Source organism: Nesoenas mayeri (assembly GCF_963082525.1).
Source record: "Nesoenas mayeri genome assembly, chromosome: 1".
Taxonomy (NCBI): Eukaryota; Metazoa; Chordata; class Aves; order Columbiformes; family Columbidae; genus Nesoenas; species Nesoenas mayeri.
Window position 1 is genome coordinate 185,307,610 of NC_137541.1, and position 13,494 is coordinate 185,321,103.

General features: G+C 37.3%; 1 protein-coding gene across 1 annotated transcript; it reads right to left on the reverse strand.

Moving 5' to 3' along the window:
- Positions 1–384: 384 nt before the first annotated feature.
- On the reverse strand, positions 385–11,640 carry NEK3 (NIMA related kinase 3; the record flags this gene model as incomplete). Its single annotated transcript, XM_080364175.1, has 15 exons — positions 11,501–11,640; positions 10,613–10,706; positions 10,296–10,393; positions 9,207–9,290; positions 8,573–8,640; positions 8,368–8,454; positions 6,851–6,905; positions 6,000–6,200; positions 5,577–5,646; positions 4,928–4,974; positions 3,880–3,982; positions 3,367–3,489; positions 2,185–2,319; positions 1,411–1,537; positions 385–457 (listed from the first exon to the last, which is right to left on the reverse strand). The coding sequence occupies exons 1-15, from the start codon at positions 11,615–11,617 to the stop codon at positions 385–387; spliced, it is 1,482 nt and encodes a 493-aa protein (XP_080220301.1). The 5' UTR covers positions 11,618–11,640.
- Positions 11,641–13,494: the final 1,854 nt, after the last annotated feature.

Sequence of the window (13,494 nt, forward strand, 5' to 3'; positions counted from 1 at the left end):
CAGTTATTCCTACTATGTAACATTTCCTTATGTAGTTTGGAAGAAAAACTTCACACACTCTCATAGTGTTACACCATCTCTTTGAAACACAATAAGAAGGTAATTTGAACAATGCAGTTAGCCCTAATGCTTTTGACTGATCATTTCTACAAAGCTATTACCAACTCCAAATACATTTAATATCTAGACTTCTTCAGTTATTTGGAAGTGTCCTAGTTAAAAAAGTTTGTTAGGTATTTTTGACCCAGTTTTGTGATACAGAAAACAAACATGCACACTCAGATTTTTTTTACTGAAATAATTTTATTAATAGCTACAACTATTAACAATAATGACTTGTATTATAAACATTGGCAAACCTAGTTTCAGTCACTGTAGGTAAATTCAAGTTTTCAACCGCTGTTTCAATACCATTTTCAGTTCTGACACCCAGTCTGGGTCATCTTCCTCAAAGTCCCTAAAAATAGGTTTCAAAATGTTACTTTGTGAAGCAAAATACAACTTTATAAATCTTTATTTTCCTTTCCCCTCCCCCCTAAAATAACCCTACAACTAGGAGAAATTATGTTAAAACATCAACACAAGAGATGCATTTCCTGCACCATGGTGATTATGGAACCAATAGATGTTCTCTTTTGAATTCACCCCAAAAGGTTTTATCAAAAGCAAAACCAAATGCGTATATACTAAGAGACTGCAAATGTGTTGATATTAACAGCTTGCGGCTGAACTGCAGTTATACATGCCCAAGTAGTTCATCTCCACGTGCCACAAAAATAAACAAACTGAGATTCTGAGAATCCAAGAAACCCCTCCAAGGCCACATGCATCTCTAAAATACAATATTTCTGTTTAGAATATGTTGATGTACACTCTGCTCTTTCAAAAATTGGAGGAGTTGGTCACTATCATAAATAGGATATAAATTTTATTTTTTTTCTACAAATATTTCTCAATAAGTAGGTACCAAGTGGTTTTATTGCACTATGCATGAAAGATTAGGAAGAATAATACAGAAATACAGCAAACATACCACTAGGCAAGTAGATTTGCTACTGGTTATCTGATTTCAAGGTTGGAGTACACAGGTATTTCACGCAAGAAGGCTTTGCACTTTACCGTTGATCTAATTTCATCTCATGCTTGCATTTTTGCAAAGTCATGAGCAATTAGCATATCTGCTAATAACATGCAATCTGCTCAATCTCAACACCACCAATAATCATACATATAGCAAAGAAAACCTTAAAGATATCAAATGCTACTAAATTTTAATACTCATGATGTAAAACTTGGATAGATTTAGATCCTGAGAAAAATACTGACTTTTTTTCAGGAGAATGTATTTTTGGAAGAATATTTTTGAGGAAACAAAGAAAATAAGAATACAAGGATGTCATCTGGACATACGTGTCATCTTCATCAGATCTGGGCTCAAGTCTCTCAGAATCTACGACAACAGCTTCATGTTCACCATCTACTTCATCAGATGCTTCAGTTTCATCAGAAAGTGGACCTCTAAATACATTTGCAGAAGCTTTGAAAGTACAAAAATGAAAATGTCACCAAAATAATCTATAAAATCGAATTATTAAGAATATAAATAGCCTTTCTAATTTGTCCCCAGTTCTTAGCAGATTGCAGTACAAGCTGTTACTTAAGTGGGGAGATAAATAACACCAATGCAGTGCAGAACACGTATTTATGACTGCGGCTGTGCACATCTATAGACTACCGTTACCTTTAGCTGTGCCATCTGACCATCCTGTCTTCAAATTAGGGCACTAGTGACTTTGGGAAGGTGAATTTACCTGGTGGGGCTCCAGCCTGTTTACTGCACCTCCCTAAGGCATCCACCAGGCCACTGAGGAGGATGGAGAACACACGGCTCTGCAGCCGCTGCATTTTTGTCACAACCTCATTCAGCTACTGAGCTGCAACTGGAAGTTCTTCATAAAGAGATGCAGTGGAGATGTACAGTTACTCATGAATTCTCAGCTTGGATTTTTGTAATCCCACATTTCATTTGATAAACTTTTAAAAAAGAACCAAAACAGTCTTCTTGTGACACGAACTCAAGTGCACAATCTCTATACACAGGGCCTATGTATGTTAAAAAAAAAAAAAAAGTTTCTATTAATAAAACTGTTTGCAAAAATGTTTGCCCACAAACTGGGGATTTACCTGGTTTATAAATTGTGTATGTTTTAAACGCTAAGCTGACATCTGCGTTACTGAGAATGTTCATCAGCGTCTGAGGAGTCTCCTTGTTCCACTGCTTACGTGGCTTATTTTCACTGTAGTTTATAACACAGCCACCTAGGTATAAAATCATTAATAAATACTACTTAGATACAATTGCATTGGCAGTGTGGATTACAAAGATCACATCCAAGAGAGAAATACAGGGAAAAAAGCCTAGATTTTTCCACCTGTAGAATTCCTGACTGCTCCACACACTGAGGTTAACACTATCAGCATTAAGAGGAAAGAAAATTCCAGAAGGCCCCAGAGCAGCCCTCTGCCAGCAGGGAGCCAGCAGAAATGGGCTGAGGGGTGTGAGGAGTCAGAGACACTGCAAACTTACTTGGTGGCTCTACAAATCTCAGAAAATGGAGCTTGTGGTCATTTTTTGTGCCTTTTGACAGCTGAACACCTAAACACACACATTCTTCTGTCCTCTGCCATTGCCCTGCATATAATTACGCATATAATTATCATGTAACATCCCTACCACAGCTTGGGCATTTTCTAACTACTTATTTATTTCAGTACCATCTATCCACATTTACTTAGAATTCATATCCATAATCACATGAAACGATTATAACAATTGCACACAGTGTGGGGCATTGTAGAACTGACACCTTTTTCAGAAGAAACTCCATGTTAAATGTTCTGATTAAAAGCTGTTGGTGTGGAAGAAGGAAGAATCTCTGCCTCACATCTGAGGTACATCATTAATAATTCTTGTCATTAAATGACAACAGACGTAGAAGTACGGATGTTACATGCTGTACTTGGAAGACAGGCAGCTGCATTCTGCATCAAAGGAATTCCACAGTCTTAGCTCTATAAGTGGTATATTAAGGGGAGGGTTGGAAGGATAATTTCTTAGCAATTATTATAATTTTTAGGGTTCCTAATGTTATCTGTGGCTTTCATCACCCTCTGCAATCCTCCTGCCACACAAGACCACTAAGAAATTCTCTTCAGCACAGTGGAATTTTTGAGCATTTGTTAATAAGATATTTTCAAATTATTCTTACATATTTTAAAATAATGCCCTGTAAGGTTTTGGCTTTTAAAATCTGTAAGGAACCACTGATATTATTTGAATCAAAACCACATTTCAGTAAAACTTACTTTTAGTCTCTTCAGATGTAAAGCTGGAAGAAAGCAAGGATGCATTTTCCAGGACATCCACCACAGTACTGGATATCCTCTTTTCCCATTGCTTCCTGTGGGGATGTGACAAATCAGTAGTTCCTGGAGGAACAACAACAACAAAAAGGACGATAACCAGCATCTAACTCGATTCTCTGTCCATCCAAACTAGTACTAAGCATACAGCACTTCAGTAACAGTGATGTTTGATTCTATGGGTACAAGTCTAAACTTGGTAAAAGAATTCCCCATACATTTACTCTATACCAAATGCTTTCAAACAGTGATTTTTTAATACTTTGGCCAGGATTTTTATTTTTTAAATCTCAGATGAGCAATAAGAATCAATATAATTGCAGAAGCAACAGACAGTGGCATAGTTTTCTATAGTTGCAGACTTGTATGTAGTACCTGTTTAACTAGCTGGATCACTGACATTGAGATATCACTACATAGAAGGAAATGCATCAGCCTTGAAACTATAAAACTTACCCTCTTCACCAGATTCTCTTTGCTCCTTTGTACTTTCACTCAAATCCTTAGTAATATTTTTCCTTTCTAAGGGGCTATGCTTGCTACTTTCTTCTTTACTTTGCTTTAAAAGAATAGACTTTATTAATCATTATTGTCCAGAAAAACAAAGCAGTAATTTTAACGTGGCATTAATTATTATAGTTTTACTATAAAATGGCTGACCTAAAGATCTGAGAACTAAACCGCTAACACCATGAAGCCAAATGCAACTGAATCGCATCTATTATTGCAATACTTTTCACTTAGTGTGTCCTTTTTCAACAATCTCAGTTTTTGAAGCTAAGCACAGATGAAGTTACTTGATGCAATTTGTGGGTTTTTTTGTTTTGGGTTTTTTATTCACATTTAAGAACTTTAGCAATATAAAGAGAAATTAGTTATATTCCCAGGGAAAACAAGATGCACCCGAATATTAAGCTTCTCAGACAGAATCATAAAATCATTAGACAGGTCTAATAGAAGAAAAAAAGTGAGCCCTACTGGCAACATGGATTGAAAAATCTACTCAATATGGCTGAGCCAGGCTGTGCTATAATCTACCCACGTGATTTCTTGGCCACCTGTGACTTAATTCTCCTCACCTGAAATCTCATATGGGCCCTAAAACCTAGAGAGAATTATGTCCAGACGAGACTGTTTCCACAGCAGCCTGTTCAAAATATGTCCCTAAAGCAAACAAAATGCATCAAATATTGCAGTATCCAAAACCTCAGAAAAACGGGAAAGAGTTTTTCTGTTTTTTGATTTCTTTATTATTATTATTTATTTATTTTGACGAGGCTATAGGAAAATCCACTCTGGAACTAAACGAAACATGGAAAGCATCAAAAAGTTACAGTGGTAGGAAACGCACAAGAAAACTCTGCAAGCTGAATGTATATGACAGCTGACCCAGCAGGCTGATCTATGGTTTAGCATACTAACAATTTTCTGTATTAACTTTTCTGTAATACAGAACATTCTAAATTACTAAAATACAAATATCCAATTTATATTTGATACTTACCCTATTTTCTTTCTTACTATTTGAACTTCCACCAGCCATGGCATTACCTGATATATTAAGAAACAGATTCAAGAGTTAATACCTTTGGCAAACATTTGTAGTAAAGTGGTATTCCAGAGGTACGACAGCAATGCCACCAAACCAAGCAATGAAAATTATGTGAAAGCTTCTTCACACTTCTGTCAGTGCAGCTTTTTGTCAACAAGGAGTCCCTCTACTATTCAGTTCCAAATGTGTACAAATTTTGGTGTAGCTAAATTTATGCAGAAGACAAAATCCAACATTCTCACTAAAAATTAAATAATGAAAATAACTTGCTTCACCATATTCTGGGAAAGAAAGCACTGTCATATTTAAAATATATGCAATAGCTGTAAGTTTTGCTCATTTTAAAACGGAGAGGTTTAATTCTAGCACAAGTCTTAACGCTTACAATGTATGTATTGCAGCTCTGCACTGTGCTTCTCATGCTGGATTATTATTTACACCCTTCAAGCATTTTTCCAAACAAGTGCAATGATATTAGATTTTGAAATAATTAAAAGTAGATTTGAACATATAATGCTGAAGTTTTAGAGCTGTGTTTAAGATCTTACAATTGCTAGTCATTTTGTCTTTCCCTATGTCAAGAAAAATGTTGCGGACTCACCCTTTGGTCTTGCTGCATTGCCTTCACGCTTCTTGGTTTCCTTTAAAACCTGCTCAAACTCAGCTGTCATCTGTAATGTGTAGGAACAGACACAAGTACAGTGCAATTTTAACCTTTCTCAAATTATTGTACATGCTATTTGTTTAAAACAAACTTACTATACAAAAGCATTGTTGCAGCTCACAGCTAACAATACCTGATTTTATCAGCATCATGTCAATATTCAAATCTTATTTTCAAAACAAACCCTTCTAAAACCTCAGTTTTCTGAGAAGTCTGCAAATGTATTTATGGCTTTTAGAGTAGGACCTACACACCACTACATTTCATATTGTTATACACTAACAAACTACAAAGAAACTGATTTTGTACCTAAAGTAGAGATACTATTCTTTAAATCTAGAGATGAAGAATATACTGTACCTCAGAAGGCAAACAATTTTTGATAAGTTTGGTTAAGCAACCTCTTGCAAGAATAGTACTGGCTGATGGACGATTCTTGGGATTTGTCTTAAACATCTGTTTTATTAAGTAATGAAGTTCATAGGAATAGTGAGATGGTAGTGGACTGTAGGACCCTTTGCATATCTTAAGGATGAGATGCTTCCAGCTATTGGCTTGAAACTGCATTAAAAATAAATGAGCATTAGAGCATGGCCTTTAAACATAAGGTAAAAAAAAGCTGACATAATTTAAGAGCAACTTTAACATTTATTGTATAAAAATGCATGGTATCTATCTACGTAGGCTCCCTATTACCATACTGATTTGGATCCCAGTTTGGCGGTTTCAGGGCTCTAATTCAGAGGTGTGGAACAACGAACACATGTTCTGGTCAGAAGCATAATTTTCTGAGAATGAAAACACAGTTTGCATACAAAATTTCACTAAAATCAAATCATAATGGACATGGTAAACAAAAATCTTTGTAACTGGAACCCAGGTGGTAGTTACTCCTATAAATTTTTACAGCTTCCAAGTACAAGTCATCAGAGACTGCAACAGCAGCTCGGACAACTATACCCATGGATGGAAACAGCCTGAGCGCAAATGGCTGAGAACTTCTTATGGCGCAAACCACTGGCCTGGCTGCAGACTGCCAAGCATCTGCGGTGTGCTGCAACCTTCTATATCACCCCTGATAGGTTATGCAAGAACTTATGTGACGATACATAACATTTCAATGCTGCTAAAAAGGGAGTAACGCTCCATGCCTTGGTATCCAGAATTTTGTAATTCCAAAACTTTTCCGATAGCAATAAACCCATACTTACTGGATGTCTAAGAGTGCACAGCTCATACAGAATGCATCCCAGAGACCATATATCACTGTATGGTACAGAAAGATGAGAAATTTTGAGCCAAAAATTACAATTTAACCTAGAAAAGGTTAAATTCATTATGTGTACATAACTGAATGGAATAAACTAGAAATAAATGTAAGTAATCATAAAAGACAATTAAGTGTTTAACCTCTCCAGTGGAAATGATCTTGCTTATTTTATCCCACCCTGATGTAAATAAGGATGATTGTCACAGTTGTAGTTGGCTTTTTATTCCCAGAACGTCTCCTAAGCAATTTGCTGCAACAATATTTATTCCATACATGAAAGCCTTTGTATTCCATGGCCCTTATAATCAGATGGCAGACATACAATCCTTATTCTGAGAGTTGGAATTCTGGCCTTGCCAATAAGAATTCTGCCTCCAAGAAAAAAACATGATCTTCCACCCAAAGTCAGTACTGCCATCTGCACAAGAAGCAACTGATGCCATTCTTGCAAGAGGTGCAGAAAACAAACAAAGACCTAGAAGGTTTCTTCCCTTCTGTGGAAAATGAGTCACTTGCTTCAGGTACAGCTAGGGTCACAGAAGAGAGCTAGGGGAAGGGACACAAAATGACTCAGTATTTTGGAGTCTGGGAGGAAGCTGTAAACACCATACTATCAAGATGCTCTCAGAACTTCTTTCCTAAAGACTGGAATAACTGGGCTCTATAAATCTAAGTCATCAGTTCTGTAGTCATTAGCCCCACGTTATCAGGAGTGGCAACAAGAACTTCAGCAAGAGAGGGCTGGAGCACTTCTCCTGTGAGGACAGGCTGAGAGAGTTGGGGTTTTTCAGCCTGGAGATGAGACGGCTCTGAGTAGATCTTATAGCAGCCTCCCAGTACCTACAAGAAAGCTGCAGAGGGACTTTTTACAAGGGTTGGTAGTGATAGGACAAGGGGTAATTGCTTTAAAGTGAAAAAGGGTAGATTTAGATTAGATATAAGGAAGAAATTCGTCACCGTGAGGGTGGTGAGGCACCGCAACAGACTGTCCAGAGAAGCTGTGCATGCCCCATCCCTAGGAGTGTTCAAGGCCAGGCTGGATGGGGCTTTAGGCAACCTGGTCTAGTGGAAAGTGTCCCTGCACATGGCAGGGGATTCGAACGAGATGATCTATGAGGTCCCTTCCAACCTGAATCATCCTACAATCCTATGAAAAAATAAGACCAGCCAAAAGACACAAACACATACATACATACATATAGGCATACATAGATGCAGGTGTGTATGTTTGTCTGTATTTATTTACTCTCCCAAATGCACAGAGAGGTCTGCATAGCAGTTTTCAAATTTTTAAGACTAAAGACATTGTACTTTCACTTATCTAAGTAAAGAGGAATTTATGCCTTTGCATCTTAAAAAACCTGCAATTACCTCTTTCTAAATATTCCTCAGCTCAGACAACAATAAAAAGACATACATCAGGCAGACACTATTTGTGACCACTAAAAACACTAATACCTTTTGTTGTTGTATGGCATGCTTTCCCATATTTCTGGAGGTACGTAATAAGGAGTTCCCACATATGTGCAAGCATATGACACTGGACTATTGAAATGACAAAAAAGAAACACTAGATGAAAAGTAATGATTTAAGAATTTGTACTATTTATCAGTGGTAAAATAAAACTTTGCAGCACTGAGATCAGTGATGATATCCACATACTGTGCAAGAAGGCGCGCAGATCCAAAATCTCCCAATTTGACTTTTCCATTTTGAGTGAGGAAGACATTCTGCATTTCAAGAGAAGGACAGATTAACATACTTAAATGTTCTTCTAGGAGACATTTCTGCAGTTTTTGTGTACAAAAAACACAGTGGCAATCACTTCTGATATTTTATCTTTGTATTTCCTTTTACTTGCTTATCCTAATACTTCTAACAAAAACCAAACCAACCAAACAAAAACCACAAACAAAAAACACAAACAAACAAATACACACAAAAAAGCTCAGAATTATGTTATCTTTAAAGGGAAACAAGAGGCAAGATAGTTACAAATGCATAGTGCATTCAGATTTTACACTTCTGTTACTGGTTTAAATTATATGCAGTCTGTCACAAGCAACTGGTGCTATCAGCAACATGGATATGAAAGGTATAGCTATATTTACAGTCTGTTTATGCCCACAGCATTACATCATCCTATACATATACTCAGTAATTTAATTTACCTAGTATTCCTTAAGTCTAAATGAAAACACAGCATGTAGCAGTAACAGGAAATTATGGAAGAGGGAGCTGGACTTCTGCATGCAGAAGAGAGTTTATTAATGGCAACAAAACTTGCTCTGTTCACCTTGGATTTGATATCCCTGTGCAACACACGTTTATCATGAATGTGCTTCACACCCAGGCACATCTGCACAAACCAGTGAAGTATCTGAAAAGAGTAACTAAAGAGTTATAGCAGCTCAATGCTTTCTATAATGAATACTTGACTAATAGATTCAAAAAACACTAAAAAAGAAAAAAAATGTTCAGAATATCTGGGAGTTAAAAGTAACTATAGCGTAATGGCCTCCAATCGACAGGGAAGACTGAATTCTTTAAGATAAAGTATATTTTAACATGGGCAAAGGAATGTTTGCTACCTGTGTCTAGAAAACCCATTAATGAAGTTAGGGAGTTGCTACATGGCATTTCACAAGGATGCCAATTACAATTCATAGTAAACTGGCAAATAAAAAAAACAACACCACCACCACACACACACACTGAGTTAACATACTGTTTCTAAAAGGAAATTTATTATTTCTGGAACTACAAAATAAAATTCTTAATGATGCTTAGCCAATCTCAATATTGGATTAGGTGACAATTCCAATCTTTTCATTTTAAGTAAGATGATGCTTCTAACTGTGGCAGGAAGTAGTTTTGAATCACAACAGTGTAATTTTGGAACTTCTCTTAAGTAACTTTATAGCCTCTGTGATAAAAGAAGGTAATGCCTACTGAATGGTTTAAACATTTAATTGGTACATGAAATGCAAGCATTTAGTCTCCTGCCTAGTTGCATTTATCTTACCAGACTGCCTTATTTACTTTTCATTTGCAATATCTCTTAACTGTGCTTTAAATTCTGGCTGAAGTTTGCGTTAAATTCTTACTTAATTGCATAAATTTATGCATGCAAACCTGACTCTGTTTTTCACACTCCTTGCACATTTCTCAGAGCAATTTCTTTTTTATTCCTTTCAGTCCAATTCTCGTCTTGTTCTGCTGGCAACTATCAAAGAAATAGTGCTTTTATTCTAAGTACCTTTGTATCATTTAAGGTACTTCAAGGTGTTTGCCTATCTGTAATTTGTTTTATTGGATGCAGGATACTTCAGTTTACATGAAAATGTTTCCTAGGTTCTTGATTCAAAATGCTGTCTTTTCTTACCGTATCTTCAGGGAACAACTTTCCTCTTTGGTGTTTAATCTTTTGCATTAAATCTCCATCATCACAATATTCCATCACTATATAGAGATGTCCATCAGCTAAATTTTAGGTAATTTAACAATAATTAGTATTTTCATTAGCAGGGTAAATATATTATTTTTACTATAAAGTTTTGACTACATGCTATGTATTATATACTATAATATATATGTATTTTGTTTAAAACATGTATTATAAATAACAAGACAAAGTAACCTTGATCCCTCAGGAGTATGCAACTTTAAATAAAGAAAGATATTTTAAGTTTTTGTATTTACCTTCAAATGAGTCCTTATAGGCAACAATATTTGGATGTTTCATTTTAGCCAACAGAACTGCTTCCTTTCTAGAGTTCTCTATATCAGATGAAGACTGAAAATGTAAGTGTGTTTATATAAATGTGACAGTAACAGATTTTCATATTGATACATGATGCACCTTGCTTTCCAAAAGGAAAATATTTTTTAGAATTGTTCTTCAGTTATTTTAAAAAGTCATTTCGAAACTTGAAAACGCTATCATTTTTTAATCTATGGTTTATTACTAGTTGAAGACTTGTTTTTCAGGGAATTTTTTTTTTTTAATTTGAGAGGATATTTTCCTAAGTCATTTAATGGGTTTTTTTTTTTCTATTTTAGCAATGCAGAATTACGTAACAAAGCAGCACACGCTGACTTTGGAACAGATGACAGTCCACTCTGCATTAACTTAATATAAAGCTAAGTGCCCAGGTATTAACTGAGCTTCACCTTTGATAAAGCCAGTGCCTCCCATTTTGTGATTTTTTTTGGTTAGCTAAGTGCAGAGAAGGTAATGTGAATAACATGAGGTTAATTTCCTCAGAGGAAACCTGCATTCTAGTGAAATCAATGGAAATCCAGCCAAGGGCATCAGGGCCACAGGAGTTTCATTATAAGTGTCTTCTTATGTGCTACACTTCCCAAAATGTGACCGCACACCTTCCAAAATAGATTTTCATATTTCACCTATCAACAATGTCAACTCAAACATAGCCATACAGTAGCCATACCATGCAATTGTCTAATATACAATACTCCCAACAAACATGTTCAGAGTTTCAAAAATACATTAAGAATTATGATTTTTATTTTATTTTATTTTATTTTTTTAAGTGGTGGGTGAGGTGATGTACATGCCAAACTTACCATAGGAAGTCTTATTTCCTTCATTGCATACTTCTGGTCACTGATTCCGTGATGAACTAGGAGAGCTCTGCCAAAGGATCCTTCTCCCAGTACCTTCAACACTTTGTATTCTTCCATGCTTTATATAGCTACGTCCAGCACTTCACTCTTTCACAGGGTGATCTTCTGAACTTTGTCATGACCTTGACTCATTTTTCGAAATTTGTTAATATAATGTGCATGAGAAAACAAACAAACAAACCAAACACAAAATAATAAGAATGGGTGATAAATGTAGTATGTGGGTACCTACAGCTGTTCAGCATTGCCATAAATACAATTCCAACCACTTTTGTCGTGATTTCACTGAAAATAAGGCCTTCAGAAAGCTCAACTCTAAGTATAGTACAGTGCATCTCTGCATTTTTTTTTATTTTGATACAAAAGCTCTTGGAAAAATCTAAATTATAGCCCTACAACTTAGCATCTTCTGTCACCTGCACTTCCGCAGGTGGCTTCATAATGCTAAGCAGAATTCACAGGCACAATAACATAAACTTCAAACTTTCAGTAACAATTCTTACCAAAAAGAGCATACACAGGATCAAACTGGGAAAAGTTACTGGTGTTCATGCACAAAAATCTCAACGACTGGCAGAGTTAGGTTAGGATGGAATGGAATATAATAGAATGTAGTTGGAAGGGACCTACAATGATCATCTAGTCCAGCTGCCTGAGCAATTCAGTTCTGCCCAAAAGTCAAAGCACGTTGTTAAGAGCATTGTCCAAATAACAAACCTTGACAGTCTTGGGGCATCTATCGCCTCTCTAGGAAGCCTGTTTGAGGGTTTGACCACCCTCTCCATAAAGAAATGGTTCCCAATATCAAGTTTGAACCTTCCCTGGTGTGCCTTTGAACTGTTCGGACACATCCTATCCTACGTGTCTTCTTCAAAACAGCGGTACTTTTAAAGCTGGTTAGTCACAATGTGAACACTGCTTTGTGTTCACACCTGTGTGCACATGGTGTATGTGCGCACAAGCCTATGAGTTGGTTTTAGAACGCATGTCAGGGATTAGTTGTTTCTGAAAGGTCAAAATGCCGATTTATTCAAGAGTGTGAAAAATAAACACGTTGATTAATTTACTTTAAAACTCCGAAGGCACCTAAGTAAGGGCACGCTCGGTGTGCGCTTCACAGCGCAGTTACCCCCAGCTCCCCGCTCCGAGCCCCCCGGGCCCCCAACGCGCGGGCGTGGCGGCGCTACCCACCTCAGCGGGCCGAGCAAACCGCCGCGGCCTCCGCCTGGATCCTGAGCGAAGGCCCCCGGAAAGGCCCGATGGCTCCTCCACAGCCGGGCAGCACCGCCAGCCCCTCCCCGATGGGCTGGGGACGGAGGGCGGCGGGGCCTCTGAGGCCGGGCGGGGCCGGGGGAGCGGGCGTTCGCCCCGCCCGCGGTTCCTCCCGCCCCCTGAGGCTGCGCCGATCGGGTCCATGGCCGCTCAGCCCTTCGTAGGAGCTTGGCAGCTTTTATTTCTCAGAGCGAGCATAGGGGGTTTATATCCGATATTTACTAACAATAAACAGCACCCTCTCTGCCCAGCTCCTCCTGTTAATACCTCAAGATGCTCTTTAGTCTCTACATCGCACAAAAAAAAGGCACAAATCCCTATTTTCATAATTGCTTTCTCTACCATGGTGAAAGACTGAAATTGCTTAGCACTAGTGACAGAAATATATTAAGCTGTAGGCTGAATGAATTGTACTTTGATCTTGTTTTATATCTATGGAAATGTAATCAGTAGGTAAGGAAGTGTAAGTAAAACTTTAACTACAGGGTATTCTGTAACAGAAGGTAAGGAAGTGTCTCAAGATGGGCAAAAAACAGCTAAAACTGTTTGCAGGTGTGTTTGATTTCCACTATTCTGTTTCCCATGCTGGAAAAAGCATTTCTACTTCAGACTTCATGTTTTAAAAAAAAACCCAAAAAAACAACAAACCAAACAAAACCAAC